Raw genomic sequence first — 18395 nt, forward strand, 5'->3', positions numbered from 1 at the left:
GGCATTGAGGATGGAGTAGGAGTGTTAGAGAAGAGAAGAGAAGGTATGAAATCGCCATCCTGGAGGACTAGACTGCCCACAGCAGAGTCTTCTTGAAGTTAGTTATTATGGATTTAAATTGATACCAGGCAATGTAATTGTGTGTGTGTGTGTGTGTGTGTGTGTGTGTGTATGTATTTGTGAATGTCCGCATTTTGCTACATGATTGCAGGGGTTGGATACTTGTATAATTGGATTTGCCAGAAGAGTTGTTTTTGCCAAATGAGTGCAATGAACTAAGAAAGGAGCAAGAAGGGAGCTAATGGTGTATGTGGACTTCAAGTTGAATAAGGAAGGAAGGACATCAAGGGGTGTAATACGGTATGAAATGGGTAGGATCAACCATCTATGAGGTGCCATTGGGTTAAAGGATTGATGGACTCCAAATACCAAAGGGCATGAAGTGGGAGATAGAATTGATAGAGAGTAAATGCCTAAGACTGAGATGAGAAGTGACTGTGTTACTAGTAAAGAAAAGGCCTGTACCAATAGAAGTAAGTAGCTGAAGTAGAGAGGTTAAGTATAAAAACCTAAGAGCCAAGGGTTGAAGGGATCCCTGTGAGTGTATTGAAATTACCAAGAATGAAGACAGAAATAATGTCACAGAGGGTGGAAAAGAAACAAGGGGCGTGATTTGGAGGTTGAGAGAGGAAAGCAACAATATTATTATGAGTATTTTTTCCTGTTTCAAAATTTTACAGTATTTGTGACTACCAAAATGAAAATAAAATGTAAAATTTATGTTAAAGTACAGTATAAACCTTGACTATCCATTTTTATACTGAGTTCCTTTTTTCATTAGAATATTAAATATGATTTTTTTCTCCCTTTTTATTGTAAAATTCCCCCAGCACAGTTTTAGTTTTATTCAGAATTTTAATTCCTTAGGGATGGCTGTTACTTTTCACAGGTTGTGTTCTTGGACAAGCAGACTTTGTGAGATAGAGATTAGTGTACAGAAAGTTTAGAGGATGCACTTGGAATCAACACTCACTAAGATGAAAAAGAAGCCAGCTGCTGGGGCTTACTCAAGAGTTTCTCTTTTTCATGCAACAAGAAGGGAAATGAATGAATGAATGAATGAATGAATGAAAAAAATGAAAGAAGACAGAAATAGGCGGTTGAGAGCTGGTGCCCCTGTGCAAGGAACCAGATCCCTTCTGTCCTGCTACAAAATCCTTTATCTGTCACTTTTATCTTCATTATAACAAGGTGGCTATTTCAGCCTCCAGGCCCGGTCAGAAGGAAAGATAAAAGGTCCATGCCAGTTAATTCTCAACTTCTTCAGGAAAGCTGTGACTTTTCTGGAAGCCTACAAAACTTTTGCTTTCATCTTATTAGCCTGAATTTTGATCTTTTGGCCACCTTCAGTTGCCTAGAGTCCAGGGAGATGAGTATTTTCAACTGGTACATTGCCGCCCAGAGCAGATGAATAGGGAGGTTTCTATTAATAGAGAAGAGGATGAGATTGGCAACTAGCAGTATCTGCTGTGTGGTTATTTTCCTTTTTATTCTAAATTAATTTTCTTCGGCTATTATGTTCTTATTTTTGGACTAATAAGTTTCTTGTTTTTTTAAGATTTTATTTGTTTGAGAGAGAGTGAACACAAGAGCACAAGTTGGGGAGAGGGGCAGAGGGAGCAGCAGACTCCCCACTGAGCAGGGAACCTGATGTGGAGCTGGAGTCCAACGTGGGGCTGGAGCCCGATGTGGGCCTCGATCCCAGGACCCTGAGATCATGACCTGAGCCAAAGGCAGATGCTTAACCCACTGAGCCACCCAGGAACCCTATAATTTTATTTTTTAAGTCAAATTTAGACTAGCTGTTAGAAAGTTTCCATGCAATTTATATTATTTCATTGATACCATATCTTGAAACACATTATTTGTGAAAAGTGTACTCTGAAACCACACTTAATCTGAACTAAAGTGCCTCATACAGTTAAACAGCTTCTCTTTGATTCATCACTTAGATATTATTGCTATGACTTTTTTTTAAGGTTTTATTTATTTGACAGAGAGAGAGAGCGCGTGCACATGAGCAAAGGGGCAAAGGGAAAGGGAGAAGTAGGCTCCCCGCTGAGCAAGGAACCCAAACCCGATGTGGGACTCGATTCCACAACTCTGGCATCCTGACCTGAGCTGAAGGCAGCGCTTAACCGACTGAGCCACGCAGGCGTCCCATCTGTGACTGTTTTAAAGAAGAGTTTATTTAAAATTACTGAACCTGAAATTATCCCTGTCCACATTCTCCTTACTTTTTTTGTTTTTTTGTTTTTTGTTTTGTTGCTCCATTTATCATTTGACATGAATCTTGGGTCAGTTAGCTTTCTCTGTCAAATTGAGTGAAATGTTGATTATGGCAGCAGTTCTGAGCACAGTGAGCAGCTGTGTTAACAGTGTTAGACCTCAGCCAATTTCCAGATCCTCTTCTATCCTAGTGTTCTCATTGTATTAGTACTTACTGTTACATAATTGCTGAATACACATTCAACTTTGTTTGCATTTGTGGTGCTTCTGTCCATTGTTTAAAATAATTAGAAATCTTTTCTGGAACAAAAGTCATCAAGCCTGCAGCTTTGGGTAAAGCAGCTTCCAAAACTGAAAGTTGCCTGGCTACTCCTAAGAAGGCCGAAGATTCTACAGAAACGGACTACTGTCTTCAGTTTCAGAATGTAGGTATTGAATTTCAAAATCACATTCGTTAATTTTTTTGTTTTATTATATTAAAACTAAATAATAGTGAAATTTTTGCATCAAGCATGATGTTCTAATCTTACTGAAACATTTATTGATTTCCTTATATAGTAGAACATCGTTAACCATGTCATTTTTATTCATTGTGGGTTTTTTTTTCCCTAACCACCTGTGTTCAAATCTAGTATGTAAATATACTATAATGAAGTAATGCTTCTCCTTTAAAGGATTCTTCAGGATACCGTGGTGAGAACAAGGAGACCGAGTTTATTATGTTTAAAAGAGTTCAGGAAGCAGAGGAAAAATGGAGGGGTGCACAAGCCCTAATTGAGCAAATTAAAGTGACATTCTCAGAAAAAGAGAGAGAGCTGGAAAATAAGATGGAAGAACTAAAGAGACAACAGGAAAAGGAACTCTTCAAACTGAACCAAGACAATTACATTCTTCAAGCCAAGGTACTAGATACATTGTCATATTTCTCCTTTTATTGATTAAAAAGAACTTGTACTCACTGCAAATGCATTGTCATCCTTTGTCCCTGGAGCTATTTGACTTGATGTATTTGCTATATAAAATATGAACATGGATCCCAAGACTGCCTCCTCACAACAGAGCCTAAATCAAAGCCACTGGGAAAAAAATCAAAATTTAAATTGACTCATTTTGATAATTTTCTTCTGTTAGCAGTCTTTTTTGAAAACAAATTCCTTAGTTCACTATGACCTTCAAAGAAGACAGTTTCAGAAAGAACTGCTATAGAAGGCCTAGATTCAGAGAATGGCACCGTGGAGCATTTCTCAGTTACTCTCATCACCAGAACCATCAGCACAAAACTAATGATTTAGCTAGTTGGTGTTAATAACATTGTAGTTATAGGACAGTTTTAGGTCTGTGCATGTTGAGTTTTCCATTTTTCTTCCTCCTTTCTCACTTTATCATCTCCTTTCCTAATTAAAATGTCTGTATTTTCTCAAAGTTAAGTAGCTTTGAAGAAACAAACAAAAAGCAAAGATGGTTACATTTTGGAGAAACAACTGATCCTGTCACTGAAGAAAAATTGAAGGAAATTCAAAAAGAAATACAGGAACAAGAGACACTTCTTCAAGGATATCAACAGGTGTGGTGATTTTTCATTACTTTGTGAATTTGTTCTTGAGATCCTTTGATTATTAAAAAAAAATTAAGGCATATTAAGATATTTCTGTGCTTATGTAGCGGTAACAGGAATATTGGCAAATATGAGTAAGTAATAATTTGACTAGTCTGAACATTATTTGTGGGTATGTAATTAAGTTAAGAGAATGGGTTCTGGATTCAAAGAATCCAGTGTTAGTCCTCCCTCCACTGCTGTGCAGCCTTGGCCAAATCACTTCACCTCTCTAAGCCAGTTTCCTCATCTGTGAGTAGGGATGGTAATAACAGTAGCTGCCTCATATGATTATGAAATTAAGATAGTGCAAAAAAATAAAATATAAGAAAGTGCAAACCAACCTCTTAGTTACCTGGCACACAGTAACCAATTAGTAAATGTCCATTATTACATTTTTAATAGCTATATTCCTTAGACACTGCCCCATTTTTCTTTAGTTTTCTGTAATATTTTTCAGTAGATTATATTGACTAGTTTGGGTATTTTATTCAGAAATACAAATCTGAAATTAATTGCCAGTGTGCTGACAGTGAAAAAATTTGAATGAAGTGAAAAAAGAATCTGTGTGTCCTACAGAAGGCAGATATTTGCCATGTGTGACGGATTCTTGGTGATGCTGACCAGCCAGTCAGCTAGGATGGGTTTAGTAATCCCCAGCACAAAATTTCATCTTAGTTTCCTCCCCTTTTTTCTCTGACTTCCCTCACCTTCTCTTTCTCACTCATTACCTTTTTGTCTTTTGACGTTTAAGCATCAAGCCTGTCAATAATAAGCATTGTCATCTGAGGATAGCCAGAGAAAGCATTGTCTTATCAGTGATTTGCAACTTTCCTATAGATGAAATACTGATTTTGTTGGGCACACTGCCCCAGAGTTAGTGAGAACCTTCCAGATCCTTTGCCTGCCATTGTGATCTTGCTGTAGAGAATATTCATTTTTATTTTTATTTTTTTTATTTTTATTTTTTTTATTTTTATTTTTTTTTAAAGATTTTATTTATTTATTTGACAGAGAGAAATCACAAGTAGATGGAGAGGCAGGCAGAGAGAGAGAGAGAGAGGGAAGCAGGCTCCCTGCTGAGCAGAGAACCCGATGCGCGACTCGATCCCAGGACCCTGAGATCATGACCTGAGCCGAAGGCAGCGGCTTAACCCACTAAGCCACCCAGGCGCCCTATTTTTTTGTTTTTTAAAGACTTATTTATTTGTTAGAGCAAGAGCATGGGGTGGGGGTGGGGAGGGCAGCAGAAGGAGAGAGGGAGAGAATCCCAAGCAGATTCCTCCCTGAGTGTGTAGCCTAGCCTGGGGCTTGATCCCATGATCCCCAAGATCACGACCTGAGCCAAAACCAAGAGTTGGTTGCTTAACCAGCTGTGCCACCCAGGCACCCCGAGAGCACACATTTTTAAGGAGTATTTCACAGACCCATAGGGTGACAGCTATCTTTTCCCACAAATATAACACAAAACTTGCATATCTGCGTAACTTACGTTGCAGGTATTTAAGCACGGACGATCTTACCAAGCAGTAGGCCAGATGTGGTGAGACAGTCCATAGTTTGTATTAAATTCTCAAAGGTCCTTGGTTTTCATCAGATTCTTAATTTTATAAAAAAAGTTAATAAGCCACAGCACCTAATCACAGATTGGTTTGAGTCACTCTTTAGTCCAAGGCTGGTGTAGAACTGGCTCTAGTCTCTGTTCTGCCTTGTCCTTACACTTTCGGAAACACCTGTTCTCTAACTCCCGGCTCATAGAACGTTCCAGAAACAAGAACGGAACAAGCCATTGTTCCGCAGGATGCGGGACTCGATCCCAGGACCCTGAGATCATGACCTGAGCCGAAGGCAGCGGCTTAACTGACTGAGCCACCCAGGCGCCCAGAACTGAATAAATTTAAAAGACTTTAAAAATGTGTAAAGGATGTATCTGTTGTGAGCATATATACTTATGCTATATAAGTACTAATGACTTTTAACTAAAATGCAATTTTCTGTTTACAAAAAGGAAAATGAAAGATTATATAATCAAGTGAAAGAGCTCCAAGAACAAAACAAGAAAAATGAGGAGCGAATGTTCAAGGAAAACCAGAATTTATTCAGTGAGTTAGCGTCCTTAAAGTAAGTCCTTTCTGAATTTATGAAATCAAAATATATTTAGACTATTTCTAATCATTTTATTGTTACATTAAAAATACATTTTACTGGGGCGCCTGGGTGGCTCAGTGGGTTAAAGCCTCTGCCTTCAGCTCAGGTCATGATCTCAGGGTGCTGAGATCGAGCCCCACATTGGGCTCTCTGCTCGGCAGGGAGTCTGCTTCCCCTCTCTCTCTGCCTGCCTCTCTGCCTACTTGTGATCTCTCTCTGTCAAATAATGAATAAAATATTTTTTAAAAAAATACATTTTACTTAGAACTGAAAAAAGTTTTACACTTCTTTATAGTTTGTAACTTTATAGGTTTAATATTCAGTGTATTTTTCTTTTAATACTAGATGACTAGTAGAACATATTTTAGTATTTTCAGCATACTCATATTTGAGTTTGACATCAGTTTTAGGAAATTGAATACATGGTATTCCTCTTGACCAGTCATTAAGGCTGAGATGCTTAACCATTTCCTAAGAAACTATGTGGTTAATAATACTAAAAATATATGTATCCTACAACTCTCACTTAATGTTGTAGGTCAGGTTCCGTAGAAGTAGAGCCTGAGGTAGGGATCCTTATGGAGGTGATTTCTTATTGTTTTTCTTATTCTAAATAATATTTTTTGTTATTCTGAGGATAACTCTCAGGAGAAGGGGAACAAGAGAAGCAAGTATGGATAAGGGGAAGGAAGCTAATTAGGAACATGGTCTTAGCCAGAGACTGGCTGTATTTATTCTGTTCTTAACCAGAAAGCTGAGGAAAACAGATTGCATCACAGAGTTGGTCCTGTTTGGGGCAAGGGGAGCAACTTTTTATACTCTCAAACTAGTCAGTCACTGGCTGAGGTATGCCGTGGGAAAGAAGTGGATGAGGGGTGTCCTCTAGGCCAGGGGGCAGAGGCTGTTATTTGGCTGAGAGCATTTCTCCGGAGAAGAACTTGTGAGTTGTTATCAATGGGCACTCAGCATGGCAGGCTCAGGGAGCACCACGACCTACTCAGGAATCAGAGTTTGGGCTGTATGATCGTTTAGATATGACTACATCCAGCTTTAACATATTTTTTTAAGTGAAAAAGCTAAACTCATAAACATGGGCAAGTTGGGGTACTATCTTCTTTTAGGAAATGGCTCACCAGTTTTGTGTCCCTTCACATAGACACCTAATCACTTAGATAGAACTGCTTTTAGAAGAATCTTCTTTGGCCTTGACTGTATGACCCCAAGTCAGTTGTGATAATCTGCACAGTACTGATGCATGAAAGCATTTATATCTGATTTCTTTTCAAGCCACAAAGTATTCTGAAATATCACATATTAAGTTGGTTTAAAAGAAAAGATCTATTCCTGGATCCCAAACTGCACCTTTAAAGGCACTTTCATGATGAAATAGATGGTTTCTTTACGTTAGGATTAAATGATTTTAAATGCATTCCTAAACTCCTTGTATAATATTTCTGGAAAACCAGAAAAATTGTTTCTGACTTCAAATAATAGACTGTGTTTGGTTTTGTTTGTTATTTGTGATTTGTGTTTCTTCTAAAGGAATCTAGAATGATGACGCAGGGATGAGGTAATACCACAGGAAGAATGCAGCACATCTTTCTGGGACATTGGGAATTTTTTCCTCCAAGAATTAAAAAGGATCTTTATATTATAAATAAAGGAAGATGTTAGGTTTCAATTCCTTTAAATTGAAAAAACATCTCCCTTAGAGTGTACTTCTTTTAGTATTTTAATCTTTAAAGTAAATAACCTTTTTCTCTTCAGTGGCTCAAATAGTTGCAATGTCCATTAGATTTTTTTAATTTTAAGAATTATATATTTTGCATTGAAAGGAGTACTTTGTTTAAAAAAAAGTCTTTCTAATTTCAAAATAAATCAGAGAACAGATGCACAGAAGTCGGTTCCTGTCTCAAGTAGTTGAAGATTCAGAACCCACCAAAACCCAGAATTTTACAGATCTGTTAGCAGAACTACGGGCGACACAGGTAAGTTGCATAACGATAGTAAATAATTTATTAAAATTTCTACATGTGAAATAAAATCCTTTTTTGTAATTTATGAATAGTTAAAATCTGTTACAAATTTCATAGCATTAAAAAATGAAGGTATATCTAAAATTAGCATTTAGGGGTGCCTGAGTGGCTCAGTCCATTAGGTGTCTGCCTTTGTCTTGTGTCTTCATCCCGGGGTCCTGGGATCGAGCCCTATATTGGGCTCCCTGCTCCATGGGAAGTCTGCATCTCCCTCTCTTTATGCCCCTCCCCAACTCATGCACACATGCGCACTCTCTCTCTCCCCCTCTTAAATAAGTAAAATCTTAAAAAAAATTTTTTTAATAAATAAATAAAATTACCACTTAATATACACATTTAAGTGGCATCCTCTTTATAACCCAGCCTCTCATCTAGTGATCATCACATGGAGCCATATTGGAGGCATAACCTTACTTAGGGCATATATACCTTATATAAAGAAATTCCTTATTGGAAATATAAGCTAAAATAGGAAAATACTTTGAAGGTGATTGTTCACCTTAAAACGTTAGTTGGCTTTTTACTCTGCACTTCTACAAGGCAGACTGTGTCTACAAATATTTCATCCCGTGTACCTAACACTGATATGAGATACAGTAGCTGCTCCATAACTTTTTTCTTTATTTTTATTGAATCGTATTATAAAGGATATGGCTTAGAATTTTCTGAAGTGGTACTTACCAGTGGGAGAAGTTTTGGAACTTTGGACAGATTAATTCTATTTGAAGCAGAACAGTTCTGTGTATTGCAAAGTTTTTGTCATCGCTGTCCCCAGGAAACACATGTTCATAGCACTCACCAGTGATTATAAGAATCAAAAGCACTGCTGCATTTCCAGACTTGTCCCCTGTGGGAGCGTAGTTAATTCTCCCCACTTCTTCCCATGAAGAACCTTGGCACGAGACTAAAAAGCCCTTCTAAAACCAATTTGAATGACTGTATGAATTAGAAAAATACCAATTACATACCACTTTTTAACAAGAAATTATATTATATAAAGTTTTGTTACATGGAAGTCTACCCCATACCCCAGTTTAATAACATGTTTAGTAGGCTTTTGTGGTATATAAAATGCAGCTTCTGGCAACTTTCTTCAGGTGCATGTATGCATGTATAGCATGATTAGGTAGGTAGTTAGGCATATAGGTTAGAAGAACGAATGTATGGTTGGACTCCCCCTAACTCCCTTGCCAGTAGACCTCAAAAATAGCAAGTGAAAAGAGAAATTAATATCACTGTGTTTTATGAAGGCTTGGAAAACCACAGTGGCTCAGTTTTTGGGCACCTGCCTTTGGCTCAGGTCATGATCCCAGGTTCCTGGGATCAGGCCCCTCATCTGGCTCCCTGCTCAGCAGGAAGCCTGCTTCTCTCTCTCCCACTCCCCCTGCTTGTGTTCCCTCTCTCACTGTGTCTCTCACTGTCAAATAAATAAACAAAATCTTTAAAAAAAAAAAAAAAAAAAGAAGAAGAAGAAGAAGGTTTCAACCCAAACATTAGCTTTATTCAAATTGTTATTAGCGACCTTTTAAAAGTGCTGTTTTGAAATATTTTTCTGACAGATAGGAAACTAAAACTTCCACTAAAAACATCAGAAAATGCTGAATAAAATAGAATAAACATCTTGTAAATGCATAATATAAAATCTTTCAAGAAAGTAAGGGAACTCTCCAGAGGCCAGAAATATGGGAGGGATAAAAACCTAAGAGTAAACATCTGCTCCCAGGCCAGCAGTTCAGTAGCCACAGGCAGGCTGGAGCTTTAACAGCAAAATGGAGACAGGACACGTGGGAGTTCAACAGGCCGTATCCTTCAGTATGGCAGCAGACTAGGAAAACATCTACCCCCCCTTCACATGGGGCTGATTTGTCAAGAAGATTTTTTGTTTTAATTTGATCACTAGGTAGGAGGAAGAGAAAGTCTGCTCTGCTCAGCACTTCCCTGATTGTTCAATACAAATGTCATCCCTTCTGCTTTCATGTGTGTTTTAGTATTTGAATTGACACTACCTGCAAGGGTTGGTCATCCCCAAACTGAAAAAGATAATGCCCTGTGGTCTTGAGTCGATGATAACCTCTAGTGTATCTAGAAGAAATAAATGCAAAACAGCTCTTAGAAGTAAGTATACACCCTTAGCCCAGCTCACACAGTATTCCTACAGATAAAAACCCACTGACAATATATGCTCACAACACAAAATTATAAAACCCAGAGAAATCATCCACCATGAGCAGCTACTGGATGATTTAATAAACAGCAGCATCAGAACCTCACTAGGATTACTGGATAGACTATACTATAAATAGACTAAAAATGGAAAATATCAGATATATGAAATGCGAAGATATATTTAAATATTTTTAAAAAGTAGGGGCTGAGAATTTCCCAGAAATGGTAAAAGAGATGACTTCTCAAATTCAAGAAACCCAGTGACCAGGCTCAGGATAAAAATCTACATCTCAGGCCCCTATGGTGACACTACCAAAGGCAGGAAAAACCTAAAAAGAAATTTAAAAAAAAGGTCAAGATAATAGTAAAAATTCTTCAGGTATTTATTTCTGCAAATACTGTAAGATATAATGTAAATATACTTTTTATTTTCATTTACTTCGATGTTCTGGGTTTGATTTTAGAGCAAAAATTTATCCTGAGAGAAGTCTATAGTATAATAATATCCATACTGAATATATGTGTGTACAATCTAATTTTTACCTTAAAAATTAATGCTTATTAGTATAGTATTAAAATACAAGTTGGTTCTCTATAAAGCATAGATAGAAGCATAGCAAAAACACGGGTCGTGAGCTCACTCTTTTTAGTATCCCAAGGTGGGAAGAGGAATGATGTTAACCACAACTTTCATTCCATCAGCCTTTTTGAAGTACTTGCCACATTCCTGGCACTCATCCTGGTATTGAAATACAGTAAGTATACAAGACACACACAGACCCTGCTGGTTAGGAACATGTATTCTAGTAGGGAAGAGAATAAGTAAATAAAGGAAATAGTTACAAGTAGAAAGATGTGCTTCGAAGAATATAAAAATAGCAAATAAGGGTGCCTGGGGCAGAGGGCAATACAGTAAGTAGTCTACAGTGTGGTCTAGGAGACCCTCTGAGAAAGTTATATCAGAAGTCGAGAGCTGAAGGGAAGCAGCAGCCAACTATGCAAAGATTAAGCCTTTCAGCCGGGAGAAAAGCATAAGCCCCTACACCAGGAAGGGCCCTGTTACTTTCTAGAAATAGAGATCTCTGAGGCAGAAGTGGGTAAGGACAAGGCCAGCGAGGCGAGCAGAGGCCCTCTCCGAAAGTCTGCATGGTAACTTACAAGGGAGTACAAGTACTTGCCAGCCCGGAGTCCTGTGCCCACAGGATTGACCCGGAATGTTATTGGCCTTCTTCAGGTAGGAATTCATACTTCCCTGGAAAGATGCAAGCATAGAGTGAACATTTATTTAAGTGTCAATTGCATGACTGAACTCAAGATGTTTAAAAGTTCTTTTGAATTCTAAAACTCTGTAATTCTGTGAAGTAGACTCTACTAGAGAGCACTTCTAAATTGATTGAATTAAATAAACAAAAGGTAGTTGTAGAAAGAGATTGAGCATTCAAAAACGTGAAACTCACTGCTCTCCTAAAAAGACATCTACAGAAAGTCACTGAAGACTAAACAGTTAAATCATGCTGTCCAGTCTGTGATTCAGCTCAAACCACGGTTATACAAGTGCTTTAATGAGTGAATTTATTTTCTCCATAAGACTGGATTTGGGATTAGAAGGTAGAGTAGTAACAGAATTTGTAAGAATTTTGTTTTGAAACTTAACTATGCTACGTGTCCTGCTGTGAGTTCAAGAGTTTCTTCAGCAATTAAGAGTTTGGTTCAGTGAACATTTATTGAGTACCAACTGTGTGCTTAGTGCCATGAAGTATACAGGTATTAGTAATAAATCAGTCTTGGTCCCCATAGAGTTCTCAGCCTGTTAAAGAGAAGAAGCATGTACACAAATCAATGTCCTGTGACGCAGAAAGTAATGACCCCTGTGCTAGAGGTGCAGTGAAAATTTGGGGGAACACAGAGGAGGGGCTGATAGGAATAGCCTCCTTTGAACTAGGCTTTAAAGGATAAGCATGATTTTGTTGAGTGGAGGAATTGGGGGCAATGAAGTAGGGCGTATTGAGCATTCATTCAGCTTTTAATGTGCTAAGCATTTCTATGCAATTTTCATACAAAGATTAATAAAACCTCTGCTTTCCAGTAAACATATGTCAGGTGGTGATGAGTGTTGTGACAAGAAAGTAAAGCATCATACCTGAAAGTCAGGATGAGGATGGTTATTTTATAGAGAGGATCAGGAAAGATCTTCCTGGGGTTTCATTTGAGCAGAAATCTTGATGAAGTAAAAAAGTGAGCCATGTGGCTATCTGGGGGCAGAGCACTGAAGGCCGAGGCACAGTATGCCAACACCTTGCGGTGGGAATGTGCTGGTTCTGTTCAAAGAGCAGCTAGAAGTCTCTCATGCTGGAATGAAGTTGGAAGAGGAGGATTTAGGGTAGATATGGTCAGAGGCAGGAGCAGGGCTGGGTTACAGGGCACTGAAGCTCATGGTGAGGACTTTGGATTTACCCTGAGAGTGATGGGAGCCACCAGAGAATTTCAGACAGAGGAACAAAACTCACCACCTCTTTAAAACAATTCCTCTTTGGAATAAAGAGCTTGTGGGAAAAAAACCCACAATTGACACACGTGGTCAACTGATCTGTGACAAAGGCAAGAATATACAATGGGGAAAAGTCTGCTCAATACGTAATGTTAGGAAAATTGAACAGATACATAACAAAGAGGGAAGCTGGGCTACTATCTTATACCATATATGAAAATAAATTCCAGGGGCACCTGGGTGGCTCAGTCAATTAAGCATCTAACTCATGATCTCAGAGTCGTGAGATCGAGCCCCGAGTCAGGCTTTACACTGGGCATGGAGCCTGCTTGGGGTTCTCTGTCTCCCTCTGCCCTTCCCCTGCTCACATACATGAGCAAAAAAAAAAAAAAAAAAATCCAAAATGGATTAAAGATTTGAATATGAGACCTGAAACCATAAAACTCCCAGAGGAAACCACAGGCAGTAAGCTCTTGCACATCGGTCTTAGCATTCCGCCCCCCATCCCCAGACCAGTCTCCTCAGGCAAAGGCAACAAAATCTTAAATGAACAAATGGGATAATATTAAACTGAAAAGCTTTTGCACAAGTGAAGGAAGCTATTAACAAGGTAAAAGGCAGTCTATAGAGTTGGAGAAGATATTTGTAAATGATTTATCTGTTAAGGAATTAATATCTAAAATATGTAAAGAATTTACATATCTTAATGTCAAAAACACAAATAACATGATTAAAAAATAGCCAGAGGACATGAGTAGACATTTTCCCAAAGAAGACAGACACATGGCCAACAGACACATGAAAGTATGCTCAACATCTCTAATCATCAGGGAAATGCAAGTCAAAGCCACAATGAGATCACCTCATATCTGTCACATACGCTATGGTCAAAAAGACAAAAAGTAACACGTGTTGGTGAGGTTGTGGAGAAAAGGGAACCCTCATACACTGTTGGTGGGAATATAAATTGATGCAGCCAATGTGGAAAACAGAATGAAGGATCTTCAAAAATATCAAAAATAGAACTACTGTGATCCAGCAATTCCACTTCTGGGTATTAATCTAAAGAAAACGGAACACCAATCCGAAGAGATTCGTGTAGCCCGTGTTCCTTGCAGCATTATCTATACTGGTCAAGGTATGGAAGCAACGTAAACATCCACTGATAGATGAACACCAAATATTACTCAGCCATAAAAAAGGATGAGATCTTGCTATTTGTGACAACATTGATGGATCTAGAAGATATCATGCTAAGTGATAAGTCAGAGGAGAACAAATATCATATGATTTCACTTATATGTGAAATAAACGAGCAAACAAAACAGACTGGTAGGTGCAGAAACACTGTTGGTTACCAGAAGCGGGGGATGCCAGGGGAGATGGGGGTTGGAGAAATTACCAGTTATAAAATAAGACATAAGGTCGTGATGGACAGCATAGGGAATCTAGTCAATAACGTAATAACTTTGTGTGATGACAGATCAGAACTAGATTTACCATGGGGATCATTTCATAATATATATAAGTATCAAGTCACTATGATGTGCACCTGAAACTAACAGGATATTTATTGTATGTCAGTTAGACTTGAGTATTTTTTTAATTAAAATTTCTTTGGCTAATGTGAGAATAGACTAGCTGCTGAAAGTGGAAGAGGCACACCGGTTAGGACGTTATTGCAGTAATCCAGAAGTGAGAACAGTTCATTGAAAGGTCTTTAGGCTGTATTGAGTTAGATGATTGGAATTGATCTAGTAGGCTATGGGGAGTTACTGTAATTTGGTGGGGTGGAAGAAAGTGATGACCCCAGAACTAAATTTAGGAAAAATAATTACGTATTTATAAAAAGAATACACGTATTTATAAAAATACATATGTAGAATTAAGGATGGACAGGGTAAAAGAGAGCCTATACCACAATTTTGGGGGGCCAGAAATATTTTGCTTTTTTATTTCTGTGACCATCAAGAAAGAAAAGAACAGTTTATTGGAAGACATCAAAAGACTGAAGCAAGACAAACAAGCTCTTGAAGTAGACTTGGAAAGAATGAAGAAAGAGAGAGACCAAGCCAAAGATCAGATTGCTTATGCAACAGGTAAAATGCTGAGCTGAAAGTTTACCTTTATACTCGTAAGTGTTCTTGAATTTAAGTAATAGTTGCTGTTATTACTTATGGAATCAGAATCATATTCCTTAAAGTATATTATAATTTTAGAAAATTTTTTAAAAAACTAGTTATTAATAGGCATGCAGATTTGATTGGCTTTAGCAGGAATAATTGCAGGATCAGGAAAAAGAATCAAGGATTATTTTGAATTTGTGGCATCTTATGTTTATTCATGTTCATGTTTGTCACCCTAGCTAGACTGTGACCTTCCTGAGGGCACAGTCTGCCTTTTTATCCCTGAGTCTGAAACCTTGGCTCTCAAGTATTTGCCAGATGAACAAATAACACTGCACTGTGTTTATAGAAAACACAAGATAAATGTGACATTCCCCACCAGGAAGACAAAAGAAAGATAAGAATGCAGAAAAGTTTAATATTTAAAAAATTATAAATAAACATGAAATGTGGTACTATGGTACTACGTAGGGGTTTTAGGGAAGAGTAGCATTTGAGCTGGGTCTGACAGATTGAAAGAGGCAGAAGTGAAGGGATGGAGGGAGGTTGCTGGAATGTGTTTCTTAAGCATGTTCTTGTGTGCATCTATGGAGTGGAGTTTAGGAAGACAGAACCCAGGGCTAGAAAGTGGATCAGAGGAGCCCTTGTGAGGGTCTTTCTCTTATGATATTATGGTCTTCGGCATAAGATATGTACAGTAAAATCCTCTTGCCTGCATTTGCTTTACTAATCTGTAAAATAGAATTATAATAGTGCCCATCACATGTTTGTTGTATTAAATGAAATCAATGCTAAGCACTCTTTAATGTTTCTCATTGCAGTTTTTTAATATAATTATAGGACTTCTTCATGTTTATTATCTCTTGGATCTAATATTTATTGTCTCACAGATACAACTTTGCTTTTATAATGAAAATGGGAAAATGATAATTTATACACAGCCAATTTTGCTATGAATTCGAGGATTTGGACTATAAGAACAATCTTGATCTCTCTTTACTAATAGATTAAACTGGATATTACATTGCAAAGATATTTTTTTCTTTTTTCATAATGCTTTCATTAGATAGGCATTGGTTTTCATGTAATTTACTTTATTTCCACATTTTGGAAAATTACAATCAAGTCCAGGAGTTCCTTTATCTTATAGGTGAAAAATTGTATGAAATAAAAATCTTAGAAGAAACACATAAGCAAGAAATCAGTCGTCTACAAAAAAGATTACAGTGGTATGCTGAAAATCAGGAACTTCTGGATAAAGATGCAGTTCGGCTTAAAGAAGCAAATGAAGAAATTGAGAAGCTCAAACTTGAGGTAGTAAGATCATTTTAGAAAGTATTTCTGTGATGAACCCTATTCAGCATTAGTTCTTCTTAGCCTTGTAAGTATAACTGAGTCAGTACCATAAACACTGCTGATGCAAATAGCTGGTTTGGGTTTTGGTTTGCTCTTAGATGTGTAGGCTGTTATAGATTAGACTGAGAATAAATCTAAGCTCCTTACCATAGCCTGTCATGTCTGCGTATCGTCTGAACCCTGCCTGCCTCTTGAGCCTTATCTGTATGTATCATACTCCACGAGTCATTCTCCTGCAGCCACACCAAACCTCCCTCTGATTCTTGAACATGCCATGCTTGTTCCGTGGGTTGCCTTGGTCTAGATTACTTTGGCCTAGTTTCTTCCGTGTCTCACTTCTCATTCAAGTCCCAGCTCCAGTTTCTGCTCCCCAGAAAGACCTTTTCTGATCTGCTCATCTAATGGAGCTACCAGTCCTGCCTCTTCAGACCTTTCTTCCCATTCTGTCACTCTGTTTTATTTTCTTCCTAGCACTTGTCACTCTCTGGGGTTATTTTATTTACTCATTGATACACTTTATTAGCTTATCATATGTCTCCTCCACCAGAGTACAAGCACTGTAAAAACAGGCTTATCTTGTTTGCCCTCCAAATCTCCAGCACAGCGCCCTATCTGGGAATTAATAAATAAGTGAATGAATACATTATGTGTCTCTCCTGGGGTTTCTCTGGTATGTTTTAAATCTGCTCCTAAACATTTTCTTTACTTATTGATAGGTTGAGAAACTGAAAGCTGAGTCTGGAAATCCATCTATTTCACAGAAGATACGTTTAAAAGAGAAAGCAGCTGATGCCAAAAAAATTCAGGATCTAGAGCGACAAGTATGTGTTCAGGGTAAATTTTCATTAAGGCATTTTATATACAGTGCATTTTTGTTTTCTCTTGTTTCAGTAGTTCCTACAAAATATAATTGACCTGAAAATTGTTTTTATTCATTCATTTTAATATAGAACTGTCCTTTAAATTCTTGATATGCAATATTTAAAGTGACAGAAATAAAAGTAGTAAACAAAATCATTTTATGTAGTCTGTGGCTTTCTGCCTAAAGAATGTGTAGGCTGTTGTGCCTCATTGCAGGTAACCTGTGGATGAAATGTTATTGTACATTCTAGCTCTATTAGACATCTGGAAACAAGCAGCATTTTAAAACTCTGGGTATGGAGTTAGGATTCCTTCTTCTGATGAAAGTTTGGTGAGAAAGGATTATAGGAAAGGAGATCCTTGAGTTGGAAACATGTAAGAAAAGCTTGGGAAATGTTGCAAAACACCCTGGAAACAGAACATTTAGCCTTCCGAAAAGCTGGCCTTAATTTTGAGTTCTTGCTCACTGTCAGGCTTCGAAATACTCATTTCATGGTGTCTGTAGCTCAGAGACCTTTTCAAAAATCATATAGTGATACTTATTAGGATAAAGTTGTTTTTTCATTGAAGTAGTTGTTTTGTGGGGTGGAATATTAACTTTCTCCTTCTGTTTTTAAAACTCCGTAATGTTTTGCATTACACTTCATAACGCACTATCAAAACAAAATAAGAATTTCCAACCCTGTTCATAAGGGAGCCTGAATCTGTAGTCAAGTCATGATCCTTAAATGTACGGCTATTATTTCATCACAAACACAAAACTGTGAGGTCATCACTGGGCTGAGTATTTTCCCAGTTTTATGAGAGAAGGAAAACTAAGCAAAAAATTAACTTTGTTACTTTTACAGGACCTGTTCTTATATTAAAAGGTATGGTTTTGGGGCACCTGGGTGGCTCAGTAGGTTAAAGCCTCTGCCTTTGGCTCAGGTCATGATACCGGGGTCCTGGGATCGAGCCCCACATCGGGCTCTCTACTCAGCAGGGAGCCTGCTTCCTCCTCTCTCTGCCTGCCTCTCTGCCTACTTGTGATCTCTGTCTGTCAAATAAATAAATAAAATCTTAAAAAAAAAAAAAAGGTATGATTTGGTAGTTGGGCTCAGTAGGCAGGAAAGGAATAGAGCCACAAATATTCTGAAATAACTGTAATCTAGGATTGCTTGGCTATTTTTCAGTGCTCAAAATTTAAATTAGCTAATGTAGATGAAGCCATCCAGAATTGTGAGAGAGAAGACCAAAGAAACTTCTTCTCTACCTGATGAATTTAAGAGAAATAATGTAGAACTAAATGTATGAGAGTGAAAAACTGAAGCATGCTTAAGAGCAAAATTAAG

General features: G+C 37.8%; 1 protein-coding gene across 3 annotated transcripts in view; it reads left to right on the forward strand.

Moving 5' to 3' along the window:
• CEP162 (centrosomal protein 162) overlaps positions 1 to 18395 on the forward strand; it is a 99012-nt gene that overhangs the window by 52880 nt on the left and 27737 nt on the right. For 2 of the 3 annotated variants that reach the window (XM_044246232.1, XM_044246249.1), the window contains exons 14-21: positions 2581 to 2714; positions 2964 to 3191; positions 3713 to 3853; positions 5892 to 6004; positions 7914 to 8019; positions 14694 to 14820; positions 15998 to 16161; positions 16920 to 17024. In XM_044246232.1, coding sequence (XP_044102167.1) covers positions 2581 to 2714; positions 2964 to 3191; positions 3713 to 3853; positions 5892 to 6004; positions 7914 to 8019; positions 14694 to 14820; positions 15998 to 16161; positions 16920 to 17024 — 1118 coding nt within the window. The remainder of the gene's footprint in view (positions 1 to 2580; positions 2715 to 2963; positions 3192 to 3712; positions 3854 to 5891; positions 6005 to 7913; positions 8020 to 14693; positions 14821 to 15997; positions 16162 to 16919; positions 17025 to 18395) is intronic. The other variant, XM_044246241.1, reaches the window with a different exon arrangement.

Source organism: Neovison vison, chromosome 1 (assembly GCF_020171115.1).
Source record: "Neovison vison isolate M4711 chromosome 1, ASM_NN_V1, whole genome shotgun sequence".
Taxonomy (NCBI): domain Eukaryota; kingdom Metazoa; phylum Chordata; class Mammalia; order Carnivora; family Mustelidae; genus Neogale; species Neogale vison.